Source organism: Anabrus simplex, chromosome 5 (assembly GCF_040414725.1).
Source record: "Anabrus simplex isolate iqAnaSimp1 chromosome 5, ASM4041472v1, whole genome shotgun sequence".
Taxonomy (NCBI): Eukaryota; Metazoa; Arthropoda; class Insecta; order Orthoptera; family Tettigoniidae; genus Anabrus; species Anabrus simplex.
In genome coordinates this window covers 104,907,807-104,923,850 of record NC_090269.1, presented here as the reverse complement: position 1 = coordinate 104,923,850, position 16,044 = coordinate 104,907,807, and the positions used below count along the sequence as shown (strand labels likewise).

The following is a 16,044-nucleotide window of genomic DNA, read 5'->3' as shown; positions in this document are numbered from 1 at the left end:
TGAGTTGTGAATAGGAAGCTGAAACCGGACATATTACCGTGTGAGAAACTCCTTTTTGCAGTCTCAAAACGTCAGAATGTTTCTTGTTTACGTTAACACTAGCTGTTTTGGACTCCTACAGACGTTTAAGAGTTTCCTTTTTTTTCCAAGGACTGCCACCGTTTTTGCCATTTGGCAGAATCGAAGGCCTTTTTGTAGTCTAGGTCACATACAACCACAGGAATATCGAATTCCCTGCCCTTCTCAGTCAGTTACTTTATAATATGTACCCTGGTACGCTTTCCTTCCACAAAATCAGCTTCTTCGCAAGGAATTTGCCTTGAGACACCGAGCTCGATAGCTGCAGTCGCTTAAGTGCGGCCAGTATCCAGTATTCGGGAGATAGTAGGTTCCAATCCCTCTGTCGCCTGCCCTGAAGATTGTTTTCCGTAGTTTCCTATTTTCACTCCAGGCAAATAGCTGGGACTGTACCTTAATTAAGCCACGGCCGCTTCCTTCCCACTCCTAGGCCTTTACTGTCCCATCGTCGCCATAAGACTTACCCGTGTCGGTGCGACGTATAGCAACTCGTAAAAGAAAAAAAAGTTATACAACCTTTCTTTCAAAACATGCAGCACAGTTTTATTGACATAGGAATTTAAAACAACTGTGGTTTGGCTGTCACATTTGTAGTGCCGCAATTTTGTGAATGGGCACAAATGTTCATTTCTTCCAATCAGATGGCCATTTTCAATTTTTTTCATATTTGATTACAGATATTATTGGTATACTTGAATTCCCTATTTCTTTTAACACACCCGTAGTGATATTATCTGCGCTATGCTCTATGCAACCATAGTGCTCTCATAGACCATGAACATTAATGAGTGGAAACAGCGTTATGAAAGTAAATTAAATAGATGTACATAGCTTATTTACTTTTATCACCAGTGATGGTTTAACCGACTCTTTATGATGATTTTTCTTCATATCTTTAAATAATAATATACCGGGCGAGTTGGCCGTGCGATATGAGGCGCGCGGCTGTGAGCTTGCATCCGGGAGATAGTCGGTTCGAATCCCACGGTCGGCAGCCCTGAAGATGGTTTTTCCGTGGTTTCCCATTTTCAAACCAGGCAAATGCTGGGGCTGTACCTTAATTAACGCCACGGCCGTTTCCTTTCAACTCCTAGGCCTTCCCTATCCCATCGTCGCCATAAAACCTATTTATGTCGGTGGGACGTAAAGTCACTAGCAAAATAATAATAATAATAATAATAATAATAATAATAATAATAATAATAATAATAATGTCTTAATACTTACCAAGATGATGGGAACGACTGTTACTTTAACGTCTCCTCAATTAATACAGTTATTAAAATACGCCAGGTTATCGAAACTTCGACCTGCAAGAGTTCGTTAACGTCCCGGAAGATCACGATAAGGAGTTGTCTCATTTAAACATCCTCAACTGTCCCTGACCTCACCGAGGATCGAACACCCTGTCTTGGAAATAGAAGGAAAACCACTGACAGACTGCGTCACTTTACTCGACGATGTCCTCATTAAATTCCAGAGTAATATTTCACTACAGATATTAAAAATGAGTTACTATTCTCACATATTGTCAGCGTTCCCATAACAATTAGGCATTGAAAGACACGACTTTAAAAATGTCATCTGTTTAAGGACTTTTTTAAAAAACACTGTGATCTACAATAATAAAAGGAAGTGTTTATGTGTGCGCGATGTCCAGCCAAATCTACGGCACGCAAAAATCTGAAATGATTAACATAGGTAGATGGGAGGGGTTCCAAATACACCTCGAAGTCAGATATTTCATTTTTGCTTTTGTTGAGTAGTTATAAACGAAAACCCGGCGAAAGTTGTTGGGGTATGACAATCCATCGTGCTGACACCAGGATTAAATGTACAGATTTAACTGTTGCTAGGCAACCTACATAAGATGGGAAATACAAGTCAAGGAGCCATTTTAAATCCATGGCATAGGAAGCCATTTTTAATCCCCGACAGCAGGAGCCACATTCAGACCGTGATATCCGGAAGTGTTTTTCTGTGTGTAGGCCTATGTGTGCGATTTCCAACCACATATATGTAGAGATTTAACATGCTTTCATTAATTATTTATATTACATTTAATCGTTTTTTATTAATTTCGTTCCTCATTTATGTATTTACTTATATCTTATTTACCTTACCTTTCATCGATTTATTTATTTATTTATTTATTTATTTATTTATTTATTTATTTATTTATTTATTTATTTATTTATTTATTTATTTATTTATTTCATTTTCGTGCCATTCACTTAAAATGTTAGGTACGAGGAATTCGCTATACCAGCAATAAAACGTGAACCTTATTTTCTTTCTGACTCAATCATATTTTATTAATTTTATTTTGAGGAAACATGAAGTACATAAAGAAGGAAATAATAAACCAGAAATAGTAACTCATATATTAGTCAAGGTACCATTTTGGTTCATGTTTGTGGGTTACTGTAGTCACGTCCTAGTTCGTGAACCATGGGCAACGGCTGAGTGGCCTAGTAAGTGGTCCTGAGAGTCGGGATACCAGTTGCTATGGAATGGGAGTGGGCATCACGGACATATTCTGAGTCGTGGCCCTCCTTGTGCTCGGACGGCTAGGACTATACAATTCACCGGTGGTCCATAACCCGTTAGAGGAGAGATCCTCACTTGGACTATGTGCAAGTAGGGTAGCATTCTGCTTCATGAATTTACCGAGCTCAGAACACTTTAAGCAAGCCTCGGACCTATGGGAGTAATGGAGTCCCACTCCCATTTGACAGGCGAGGGACTCCTTGGAAACAACTTGGCGAACGAAATGGAATTCGATGGGGAGCTATCAATATTAATGGGGCTTATGGAAGAAAGAAGGTAGAACTGGCTGAGTCAGCAAAGAGGATGCATCTGAATGTGCTAGGAGTAAGTGATATTCGGGTAAGGGGAGATAATGAGGACGAGATAGGAGATTATAAAGTGTACTTGACGGGTGTTAGAAAGGGAAGGGCAGAGTCTGGGGTAGGGCTCTTTATCAGGAATACCATTGCACGCAACATAGTTTCTGTTAGGCACGTAAATGAGCGAATGATATGGGTAGATTTGTCAGTGGGAAGGAATTAGGACAAGAATTGTGTCCGTGTATTCACCATGTGAGGGTGCAGATGAGGATGAAGTTGAAGAGTTTTATGAAGCATTGAGTGACATCGTGGTCAGAGTCAACAGCAAAGATAGAATAGTGCTAATGGGCGATTTCAATGCGAGAGTTGGGAATAGAACTGAAGGATATGAAAGGGTGATTCGTAAATGTGGGGAAGATATGGAAGCTAATGGGAATGGGAAGCGTTTGCTGGACTTCTGTGCTAGTATGGGTTTAGCTGTTACGAATACATTCTTCAAGCATAAGGCTATCCACCGCTACACATGGGAGGCTAGGGGTACCAGATCCATAATAGACTATATCTTAACAGACTTTGAATTCAGGCAATCTGTTAGGAATGTACGCGTTTTTCGTGGATTTTTCGATGATACAGACCACTGTCTGATCTGTAGTGAACTAAGTATCTCTAGGCCTAGGGTAGAGAAAGTGATATCTGTCTGCAAACGAATAAGGGTAGAAAGTCTCCAGGACGAGGAAATTAGACAGAAGTACATGGATATGATTAGCGAGAAGTTTCGAACAGTAGACAGTAAGCAGGTTCAGGATATAGAAAGTGAATGGGTGGCATACAGGGATGCTGTAATAGAAACAGCAAGGGAATGGCTAGGAACAACTGTGTGTAAAGATGGGAAAAGGCGAACATCTTGGTGGAATGATGAAGTGAGAGCAGCCTGTAAACGTAAAAAGAAGGCTTATCAGAAATGGCTCCAAACAAGGGCCAAGGCAGACAGGGATTGGTACGTAGATGAAAGAAACAGAGCGAAACAAACAGTTGTTGAATCCAAAAAGAAGTCATGGGAAGATTTTGGTAATAACCTGGAAAGGCTAGGTCAAGCAGCAGGGAAACCTTTCTGGACAGTAATAAAGAATCTTAGGAAGGGAGGGAAAAAGGAAATGAACAGTGTTTTGAGTAATTCAGGTGAACTCATAATATATCCCAGGGAATCACTGGAGAGGTGGAGGGAATATTTTGAACATCTTCTCAATGTAAAAGGAAATCATCATGGTGGTGTTGCAAACAGCCAAGCTCATGGGGAGGAGGAAAAGGATGTTGGTAAAATTATGCTTGAGGAAGTGGAAAGGATGGTAAGAAAACTCCATTGTCATAAGGCAGCAGGATTAGATGAAATTAGACCTGAAATGGTGAAGTACAGTGGTAAGGCAGGGATGAAATGGCTTCATAGAGTAGTAAAATTAGCGTGGAGTGTTGGTAAGGTACCTTCAGATTGGACAAAAGCAGTAATTGCACCTATCTATAAGCAAGGGAACAGGAAGGATTGCAACAACTATCGAGGTATCTCATTGATTAGTATACCAGGCAAAGTATTCACTGGCATCTTTGAAGGGAGGGTGCGATCAGTCGTTGAGAGGAAGTTGGATGAAAACCAGTGTGGTTTCAGACCGCAGAGAGGCTGTCAGGATCAGATTTTCAGTATGCGCCAGGTAATTGAAAAATGCTACGAGAGGAATAGGCAGTTGTGTTTATGTTTCGTAGATCTAGAGAAAGCATATGACAGGATACCGAGGGAAAAGATGTTCGAAATACTGGGGGACTATGGAATTAAAGGTAGATTATTAAAATCAATCAAAGGCATTTATGTTGACAATTGGGCTTCAGTGAGAATTGATGGTAGAATGAGTTCTTGGTTCAGGGTACTTACAGGAGTTAGACAAGGCTGTAATCTTTCACCTTTGCTGTTCGTAGTTTACATGGATCATCTGCTGAAAGGTATAAAATGGCAGGGAGGGATTCAGGTAGGTGGAAATGTAGTAAGCAGTTTGGCCTATGCTGACGACTTGGTCTTAATGGCAGATTGTGCCGAAAGCCTGCAGTATAATATCTTGGAACTTGAAAATAGGTGCAATGAGTATGGTATGAAAATTAGCCTCTTGAAGACTAAATTGATGTCGGTAGGTAAGAAATTCAACAGAACTGAATGTCAGATTGGTGATACAAAGCTAGAACAGGTCGAAAATTTCAAGTATTTAGGTTGTGTGTTCTCCCAGGATGGTAATATAGTAAGTGAGATTGAATCAAGGTGTAGTAAAGCTAATGCAGTGAGCTCGCAGTTGCGATCAGCAGTATTCTGTAAGAAGGAAGTCAGCTCCCAGACGAAACTATCTTTACACCGGTCTGTTTTCAGACCAACTTTGCTTTACGGGAGCGAAAGCTGGGTGGACTCAGGATATCTTATTCATAAGTTAGAAGTAACAGACATGAAAGTAGCGAGAATGATTGCTGGTACAAACAGGTGGGAACAATGGCAGGAGGGTACTCGGAATGAGGAGATAAAGGCTAATTTAGGAATGAACTCGATGGATGAAGCTGTACGCATAAACCGGCTTCGGTGGTGGGGTCATGTGAGGTTACCTAGGAGAATAATGGACTCTGTTATGGAGGGTAAGAGAAGTAGAGGGAGACCAAGACGACGATGGTTAGACTCTGTTTCTAACGATTTAAAGATAAGCGGTATAGAACTAAATGAGGCCACAACACTAGTTGCAAATCGAGGATTGTGGCGACGTTTAGTAAATTCTCAGAGGCTTGCAGACTGAACGCTGAAAGGCATATCAGTCTATAATGATAATGTATGTATGTATGTATAGAAAGCAATTTTCGTTTAGTCCGTGATATCCGGATTGTTTGTCTGTGTATGCGTGCGATGCCCAGCCAAATCTTTGGCACGCAGAGAGACGAAATTTTTAACATACGTGAGCACAGTATTTCACAAGTCATACATGGCTATGTCAAAGATCAATTTTTGCTCCAAGGTATGAAGCTGCCAACGTCATCAACAAGCAACGATTACAAGAATTACCCCAATGTACATGTCTTTCGATATGACGTGCCCTCCATCCTGACTGGACATGCCGCAGGCGAAGTAGTATTCATTCCTCCAATTCAAATCACACCTTCGAATATGTCTTTTCAATTTAGACGTCTGCAGTTCCCCGTTTGTTTGAGTTTCGCTAAGTGCATCAACAAGGCACAAGGACAATCGCTTAAAGTGTAGGACTCGATCTTCTGAAACCGTGCTCCTCCCATGGTCAATAGTACGTGGGTTGTTCAAGTCTTGGAAAGTCAAACATACTATAGGCTATATTTTAGCTCTAAATGGAAGGATATAATTTAACCGGAAGCTCTAAAAGGGAAAAAAATACTTTGTTTTATATATAATATGGTCTTTTTATTGTTTTGGCACTATTTGTGCCATCCACCAACCCGGAATCTTAAGCATTGAAAGTAACAAAATAATCAAAGTAATAAATCATTTAGCCTCCGTGGCTCAGCCGGCAGCACACCGGCCTCTCGCCACTGTGTTCTGTATTTCAAATCCCGCTCACTCAATGTGAGATTTGTGCTAGACAAAGCGGAGGCGGGGCAGGTTTATCTCCGGGTACTCCGCTTTCTTCTGCCATATTTCATTGCAGAAACCCTCTAGAATATCATTTCATTTCATCTGTCATTCATTAATCATTGCACCAAAGGAGTGCGTCAGACTTCGACAGCCAGCACAGTTCCTATCCTCGCCGCTAGATGGGGCTTCATTCATTCCATTCCTGACCCGGTCGAATGACAGGAAACAGGCTGTGGATTTTCAATAAAAATCATATACGTCAAAACGATGCGTACTAATAAGTATAAATTTTTATTTTTGTTTATGCTAGTTTTGGAATAAACAACTATTTTACTCGTGTTTGCTACTGCTATACATATTAGGTCTATGGTGAATTTACTCAGTTACCTTTTGTAGAACTTAGCGAAATAACCATGACTAAAAAAACATATTATTTAGATTTCTTTACATCAAGCAAATAAAATACCTGTTATATTCCTATTGCCTTTTGAATATTTTCTGACGAGAACAAGTCCTGAACCGCTTATGTACGTAAACCCTCATTGAAGTTTGGAATATTACAGTGTATGACCATTCGCTCACAAGAACTCTATGCAAAGTCATAGCGCAATATGAGTTTCTCTTTGACAGATGACCTCAAACGTTTTGTTGAGAAGAAGGAATTCATGTGTAAACTTTCCTTAGAACCATGAATTCCCTAACGTCAAACATGTTAGATGAATAGTCCCACAGGCATCTCCCAGCAGCATATGCAAGTTGAGTTGACAGAACATTAGCAGACAGAAACTTTGAGAACTGGCACTTCAAAGACGATGACATGACTGGGTTGACTTAAAACTCAGTTGTTGCGATCACCTATGGATATGATCAAGTCATTTCTTAAAGTATGATATCGAACGAAGGATTACTATGTAATTATTAATAAACTGAGTGCAATTGGGAGATACCCCCGTGACAATACTTGCTTTCAGTAGTATAGCAGTAAAATGAAATAGCATAATTTATTTAGCAACCATTCAATAAATCACCATTGATCTGTATTAAGGGCTGTTGTCCAGACTCTACCTAGTATATTTTTAAATGATTTCAAAGATTTATTATTATTTTATTTAGCATATGGCAACACATCGGAATATTCAACAATATATAAATTCTATACTAAAATAACTAGCTCATTATTACAATTAAACTTAAAACAGAGTATCCAATGACCATTAAAAAAAAGTTGGACACACATAAAACATTTCTCTTAATCAATTATTCCAGTCCACAATTCCTCTTACTATCAATTAATTTTCACCCTAATCTCTCTTCCTGATTTCTTTATCTTCATATTATTAATATTTTTACTTCAAAAAACTCCATTCAAGCATATTTGTCTACGAATGTAATTCCACTTATCTCGCTACTTGCAGCTCGGATTATATTACCTAGTCGAGCAGTTCGTCTCCTCACTTTCAATTCATCCCAGCACAATTTTGAACATTTTTCGTAAAAGTAAATTCGTACCCTCATCCCGAGGTGGCACAGCCCTTCGTGCATTCCCCCGTTGGAGGTGAGCTACGTGTACATACTAGCGCTCCTGTCAATTTTAAAACCCTTCCAGAAAGGTATAAAAAGTGTACGTAGGACGGAGGGGACGGATGGTTGGCTCTGAATGACGTCCAGTTACCCGATGATCGCTCAGGCTGAATCTCTCACCTCTCACTTCTAGTTTATTTCTAAGGAATATAGAAAGATGAAATAAACTGGTGATGTAGATAACGTCGCCTGTCTACGTTTTCTCAGCACATCATTTCGTCCCTTCCAGTGCGGGGCTGTCTATCCTAGTATACAGTCTGACCTCTCCAGGTCAATAGCTTCACTTCATTCTCGTCTCTACAAGTGAGAGGCTGTCTATCCTAGAATACAATCTGACTTCTCTAGGTCAATAGCTTCACTTCATTCCTGTCTCTTCCAGTGAGATGTTGTCTATCCCAGAACACAATCTGACCTTTCGAAGTCAATAGCTTCACTTGTTTCTCTTCCCTTCCAGTGAGATGTTGTCTATCATACTATACAGTCTGACCTCTCTAGATCAATTGCTTCACTTCATTCTCGTTTCTTCTAGTGAGAGGTTGTCTATCCTAGAACACAATCTGACCTTTGTAGGTCAATAGCTTCACTTCATTCCCGTCTCTTCCAGTGAAATGTTGTCTATCCTAGAACACAGTCTGACCTTTCTAGGTAAATTGCTTCAGTTCATTCTCGTTTCTTCTAGTGAGAGGTTGTCTGTCCTAGAACACAGTCTGACTTATCTAGGTCAATAGCTTCACTTCATTCTCGTTTCTTCTAGTGAGAGGCTGTCTGTCCTAGAACACAGTCTGACTTATCTAGGTCAATAGCTTCACTTCATTCTCGTTTCTTCTAGTGAGAGGTTGTGTTGTAGCAGCTATACAGGGAATAGCTGACACTGGGAATGTCATACCCAGGCGTGAAGCTTATGGGCCTAGACGTGATCTTCGTGCAGAGGACCGCATATTAGGACCCTGGAAGGAGTACTCCCCAAGTCGTAGCAGTGGTAGGAGTGTTCCATAGGACAGTCCAATGAATATCATGTCAAGACTAGCAACATCCATACCATCTGCAGCGAGCTGAGCACTAACCGTAGAGAAAGATGCACCACGCATGTCCTTCTGTGAATGGGTCCATCGTCAAAGACAACAGATGATGCCTCGCTTACGAGTGATATCTTATATTTTCGCAACACCTGTGGTCGGTGAACAATCCCCATGCTACGAGTCGTTTCCACAACCAGCTTCGGTTAACCATTAATGTTTGTACAGGGATGTTTGAGGGCATTATCACAGGACCTGTAGTATTACCTCTTGGAATGACTGGCATATCTGATCTACAGTTTGTGGAAGGCACTCTACCACTATTACTCGAGGATGGGCCATACCCGACAGAAGATGTGGTTCCAACATGATGGAGCAACCCTGCATATTACCAACCCAGTGTGCGGACACCTGAACGCTACCTATCCGCAGTGATAGATTGGGCGTTTTGGCCCTCAATCAGTCACTACTGATCTGCATTTAGGGCAGTCGCCCAGGTGGCAGATTCCCTATCTGTTGGTTTCCTAGGCTTTTCTTAAATAATTGCAATGAAAATGTAAATTTTTTGAACATCTCCCTTGGTGAGTCATTCAAATCCATAACTCCCCTTCCTATAAACGAATACTTCCACAATTTTTCCTCTTGAATTCCAACTTTATCTTCATATTGTAATCTTTCCTATTTTCAAAGACACCACTCAAACTTATTCGTCTACTACTGTCATTCCACGCTATCTCTCCACTGACAGCTTGGAACATACCACTTAGACGAGCAGCTTACCTACTTTCTCCTAAGTCTTTCCAGCCCAAACTTTGCAACATTTTTGTAACGCTACTCTTTTGTCGGAAATCACCTAGAACAAATCGAGCTGTTTTTCTTTGGATTTTTTCCAGTTCTTGAATCAAGTAATCCTGGTGAGTGTCCCATACACTGGAACCATACTCTAGTTGGGGTCTTAACAGAAACTTATATCCCCTCTCCTTTACATCCTTACTACAACCCCTAAGCACCCTCATAACCATGTGCATATATATACACCCTTTATTTACAATCCTATTTATGTGATTACCTTATTGAAGATCTTTCCTTATATTAACAGCTAGGTACTTATTTATTACTCTGTACAGAATATCATCATCCGCGAAAAGCCTTACCTCAGATTCCAATTCTTTACACATATCATTGATATATATAAGAAAACAAAGTTCCAATAATACTGCCTTGAGGAATTCCCCTCTTAATTATTACAGGGTCCTACCGCCTGGCCGGCAAGAAGACCCGATCTAAACCACTTAGTTTAACGTTGAACTCTCTGAAACGAAGACATCAACACTGACCATTCAGCCGAGGAGTCAGACAATTTACCTTTTTAATAGAAGAAATGAAAACACAACGGCAAAGCATTTATGTGCCTTTCAGAGAGTTACACCCCGGACCAGACTGGTCGTGGGAAATGGTGCACATTGTTGCAGCATGTGTTCGAAATGTCCTCCATTGGCGGTAGTACATGCTCAGCACCTTGTGAGAATTTTTTTTTTTTTTTTGCTAGTGGCTTTACCGCATCGACACAGATAGGTCTTATAGCGAAGATGGGATAGGAAAGGCCTAGGAGTTGGAAGGAAGCGGCCGTGGCCTTAATTAAGATACATCCCCGTTATTTACCTGGTATCAAAATGGGAAACTATGGAAAACCATCTTCAGGGCTGTCGACAGTGGGATTTGAACCCACTATCTCCCGGATGCAAGCTCACAGCCACGCGCTCCTAACCCCACGGCCAACTCGCCCGGTGGGAAGAAGAAGAAAATTCTCTTGAACCCGCCTTAGTACCTCGTGGTTTTGGCTGATGTCCTGAGCAGCTTCCAAGACATATTTCAGAAGGTCTTTCAGGATTTCCACTTTTCTGCGATACACCTTAGATTTCATATACCCCCCAAAAGATGCATGAGTATGTATTCTAGAATCTACAACGCAGTTGAAGCCTAGATAATACAGTAGTTCATGAAGTCTACTGAATGATTAATTATTACGATATATCAATAAATAAATGTATGGGATGAAATCTATATATTAAAATTTATGAAAACTAAAGTCAGTCAATCCAGCCATTCTATCCCGTCGATTTCCTTCATTTTTTTCAACTGAAAGTTATTCATGCACAGATTTGTCATCAGGTACTATAAATCACTTAACTTCCGCCTTCCTCAAATTATTTGATTTTTCAATTTTTTGTCTCTTTGAAGCAATCATATCTTTGGTTTTAATTGAGATACGGAGTTCATTTTGGCCTAAGAACACTCAGTGGATCAAGCTCTTTCATTTAAGCTCTTAACTATTCAAATTGGTTGATTCTGAGGAAAGTTATGAGTGCACATTTAATTTGACGTCTCATTTCTTCAACTTTTTTTCTCATTGAAGCAATCATATCTTTAGTTCTGATTGAGGTACGCAGTTAGTTTTGGTCCAAAAACACTCAGTGGATCAAGCGCTTTCTTTTGAGGTAATAACTGCTTAAATTGGTAGATTCGGAGAAAAGTTATGAGTACATTTGTCTCCATGACGAAGATCTTTGAAGGACCATTTAGCAGTTCGGCGCGTAGTGTTGTTCCAAAGAACGTTTATTTCAATTCCTTTGTGTGATGTATTTTCAAGTGTTTTGTTGACACAATATTACATTCTATTACCACAGCAGATCATGTGCTTCATTTCATTAACTCGAAACTTTGCAAATACATACGTGAGGATAGTAACGAACAACACCATACTTTGTACATTGCGGGCGGAGCGGAAAACTGCTAGTATAGATTAAAATACATCAAAAACCAAATCAAACCAAACCCCATTGCACTACAGCCCTTGAAGGGCCTTGGCCTACCAAGCGACCGCTGCTCAGCCCGAAGGCCTGCATATTACGAAGTGTCATGTAGTCAGCACGACGAATCCTCTCGGCCGTTATTCTTGGCTTTCTAGACCGGGGCCGCTATCTTACCGTCAGATAGCTCTTCAATTCTAATCACGTAGGCTGAGTGGACCTCGAAGCAGCCCTCAGGTCCAGGTAAAAATCCCGGACCTGGCCGGGAATCGAACCCGGGGCCTCCGGAAATGAGGCAGGGACGCTACCCCTACACCACGGGGCCGGCCTTAAAATACATCACACAAATAAATTGAATTAAACGTTCCTTGGAACAACACTACGCGCCGAACTGTTAAAAAGTCCTTCAAAGATCTTCGTCATGAAGACAAATGTACTCATAACTTTTCTCTGAATCTACCAATTTAAGTAGTTATTACCTCAAAAGAAAGCTCTTGATCCACCGAGTGTTTTTAAACCAAGACAAACAATTAGAACCAATGATATGATTGCTCTAAAGAGATAAATAATTTGAGGAAGGCGGAAGTTAAGTGATTTATAGTGCCTGATGACAAATCTGTGCATGAATACCTTTCAGTTAAAAAAAAGAATGAAGGATTTCGACCGGATAGAATGACCGGACTGACTGACTTTAGTTTTCATATCTTTTTAATAATAATAATAATAATAATAATAATAATAATAATAATATTTGTTTTACGTCCCACTAACTACTTTTACGGTTTTCGGAGACGCCGAGGTGCCGGAATTTAGTCCCGCAGGAGTTCTTTCACGTGCCAGTAAATCTACCAACACGAGGCTGACGTATTTGAGCACCTTCAAGTACCACCGGACTGAGCCAGGTTCGAACCTGCCAAGTTTGGGTCAGAAGGCCAGCGCCTCAACCGTCTGAGCCACTCAGCCCGGCTCATATTTTTTTAAAATATATAGATCAACAAATAAATGTATGGGATGAAATACAGATTAATTTGTTTTATAATAATTGTAAAACTTTTAATTGTCAATTAAAAATAACCAACTGCATGAATTAGTAAAGGTTACATTAAATGAATATTCTCTCCAAAATTTCTGGTCATGTATGATTTGGAGAGGAAAATATACCATATAACAGGTTTTCGGCGATACCAAGATGAGGAGGGGCTAGAAATGAAAAAGTAGAAAAGGCTGTGGTCTTGTGAAAATGGGAAAAATAAAAATACTCAATTCTATTCTACTCACCCTTGCCAAAGCCACGGCTGGAAACCTGTCCCAGGCCAGCTCGTGCTCTTCGCCACTTTGCCCTCTTCTCTGACCACTCATGATCCTAGCAGCAGTCACTGTGGCCACTCCCATGCCATCTCCCACCAGGAGAATCACGTTCTTGGCTCTGTAGTGTCCATCTGCGGCGCCACCAATGTCCTGAACGCGGCGACGTATCGCAGCTCGGGCCATCTCGTACCAGAATTCACGATCTGTTGAAGGAAGAAACAATAGATATAGTGAAAGTGATATTCTTTCTTTTTTTAATATCTGCTTTACGTCGCACCGACACAGATAGGCCTTATGGCGACGATGGGATAGGAAAGGCCTAGGAGTGGGAAGGAAGTGGCCGTGTCCTTAATTCAGGTACAGCCCCAACATTTTTCTGATGTGAAAATGGGAAATCCCGGAAAACCATCTTCAGGGCTATCGACAGTGGGGTTCGAACCCATTATCTCCCGGACGCAAGCTCACAACTGCACGCCCCTAACCGCACGGCCAACTCGCCCGCTAATAATAATTTCGTGTGGCTATTTCTAGCCGAGTGCAGCCCTTGTAAGGCAGACCCTCCGATGAAGGTGGGCGGCATCTGCCTTGTGTAGGTAACTGCGTGTTACTGTGGTGGAGGATAGTGTTATGCAGGGATGTTGGGGACAGCACAAACATCCATTTCCCGGGCCAATGGAATTAACCAATGAAGGTTAAAATCTTCGACCCAGCCAGGAATCGAACCCGGGACCCTCTGAACCGAAGGCCAGTACGATGACCATTCAGCCAACGAGTCGGACATTATTCATAATTAGAAACCACTAGTGACACTCACTGGAACAAAATAATGTTGTATACAGCAACTTACAAAATCATTCCAGTGGCCACCTTTGCAGCCTAAAGTTCACTTAACTCCACATTGAAAAAGGAAAGTAAACTATCCGGAAATCCAAGTTTCGTATCCTTAGTGTAGATTTTTCCTCCGGTTTTTCTGTACTCACTCCTGGCAAATACCACGATAATACTGTACCATGGGAGCGTATCCAAATCCTGGACACAGGTCATCAAACTCATCCGTACGCGCGGCTAATGAACGGAGATCCAACATCAAACGAACGACCTAAATGTTTCAATTGCGATAGGTATGGAAGATGTACGCAGTGACAAAAAAACTTATATTTTTATTCGCTACCATATTGCGGTGATGTGAGTGCGACTGAATTCAGTCGACTTGTATTGAGCTAACTGGACAGCGAAACAGAGAGGGACGACAACAGGTTCTTTCCAACACGCAGTTTGCTGTCAGTACATGGACGCATCCATGTACCGCTCTATACGCATGCGCTGACTTCGTATCGGTTCCGGGATTGATACACGATTGGGTTGTGTTGGAATGGATTCTCGTTCATGAACTCCAAGGAATAGGAGTAACGCAAATACTATTAATATACTAACCTGGTGTAATGCCGATATTTTCCCATATTGCCCGTAATGTCTTTTATGATGTTCATTTCTTTCATATCGATTTGTAATATCTTGAGCAACTCCTCGGCTAATGCGGAAATGCTCGAAAAACTCATTTTCATTATACTGAGGAACAGTTTCTTCTGAAAAATACATCATATTTCAGTTATATTTTGTTTCACCTTTTGTTTCAGCTTTTGTGCCTTCATAAACTATAGGACTAATGTAACAATACATAAATAACTAAAGAAAGATGTTTAATTACCGTCACCTAAATAATTGTCATTTCTTTTTCTTTTTTGCGAAAAATAGTACCTCTTCTTCACTGGATGAAGAGTGTAAAAATTCGTCGTCACTATCCATCCTAACCTCAGTAACCAAACAGCTGATTCATTTATTAATGGGAGAAGAGCGCGCAATGCGCATAAAAATAGCTGATTAAGGAACTCCAAAGAAATCAGCGTACAGCAGGAAGCAACGATACAGTGTTTCTGCGCATGTCAAAGAAATGTACGGCTCAGTACATGCTTTAGACTGCGGAATAGTTCCGACCGTCAGGGATCGATGCGAAGAGTTCGTTGGAACGCCTGACTGCAGTACACGGACGAATACATGAACGCAATTTTGACTGTGTTGGAAAGGATTCTTCGTATTGCGCATGCGCAAGGAGATCATATACTGGTACAGGGACTGTGTTGGAAAGAACCTAATGAGGCTCTGTCCCGCAACAGTGCTAACAATAATCGAATAAGTAAATCTTCTTTTGCTACAGAATACATTACAATAGCGAAACACGCTGTTTACCAGCTTATTATCGTAGTTATGCCTTTTTATGAATAACTCTGTGTTGAAAACAACCTAGGGATATGAGCTACGAATTTTAGGTAAATAACATAAAATTAAATGAGGAAATATTCGTTATTTATTCCTAAAAATTACAACCTTTCCCTTAATCATCGTTATCCGGTCAGTTAGATTAGCAGTTTGCCTTTTCCTACCACTACGAGCGCTAATGTGATTCAATGCAGAGTTTCACTTAACCACTACCACGAGCGCTAATGTGAGTCAATGCATTGTTTCACTTAACCACCAGTACGAGCGCTAATGTGATTCAATGCAGAGTTTTACTTAACCACAACCACGAGCGCTAATGTGATTCAATGCAGAGTTTTACTTAACCCACTGCCTGCTCGATCTGCATCCGATGGCTGCTTATACTGCCTGCTCATTACAACATTTTAACATGGCACTAAATGAAACACTCCGTTTACAATTACCCACAGCAGGTGGCAGCACTAACCGGCTCCAGACATGTCGGAATGAAATAGCGGGAAATAGGA

General features: G+C 40.8%; 1 protein-coding gene across 1 annotated transcript in view; it reads right to left on the bottom strand.

Moving 5' to 3' along the window:
• LOC136874660 (alkaline phosphatase) overlaps nucleotides 1-16,044 on the bottom strand; it is a 744,425-nt gene that overhangs the window by 308,653 nt on the left and 419,728 nt on the right. The window contains exon 2 of the mRNA XM_067148292.2: nucleotides 13,232-13,464. Coding sequence (XP_067004393.2) covers nucleotides 13,232-13,464 — 233 coding nt within the window. The remainder of the gene's footprint in view (nucleotides 1-13,231; nucleotides 13,465-16,044) is intronic.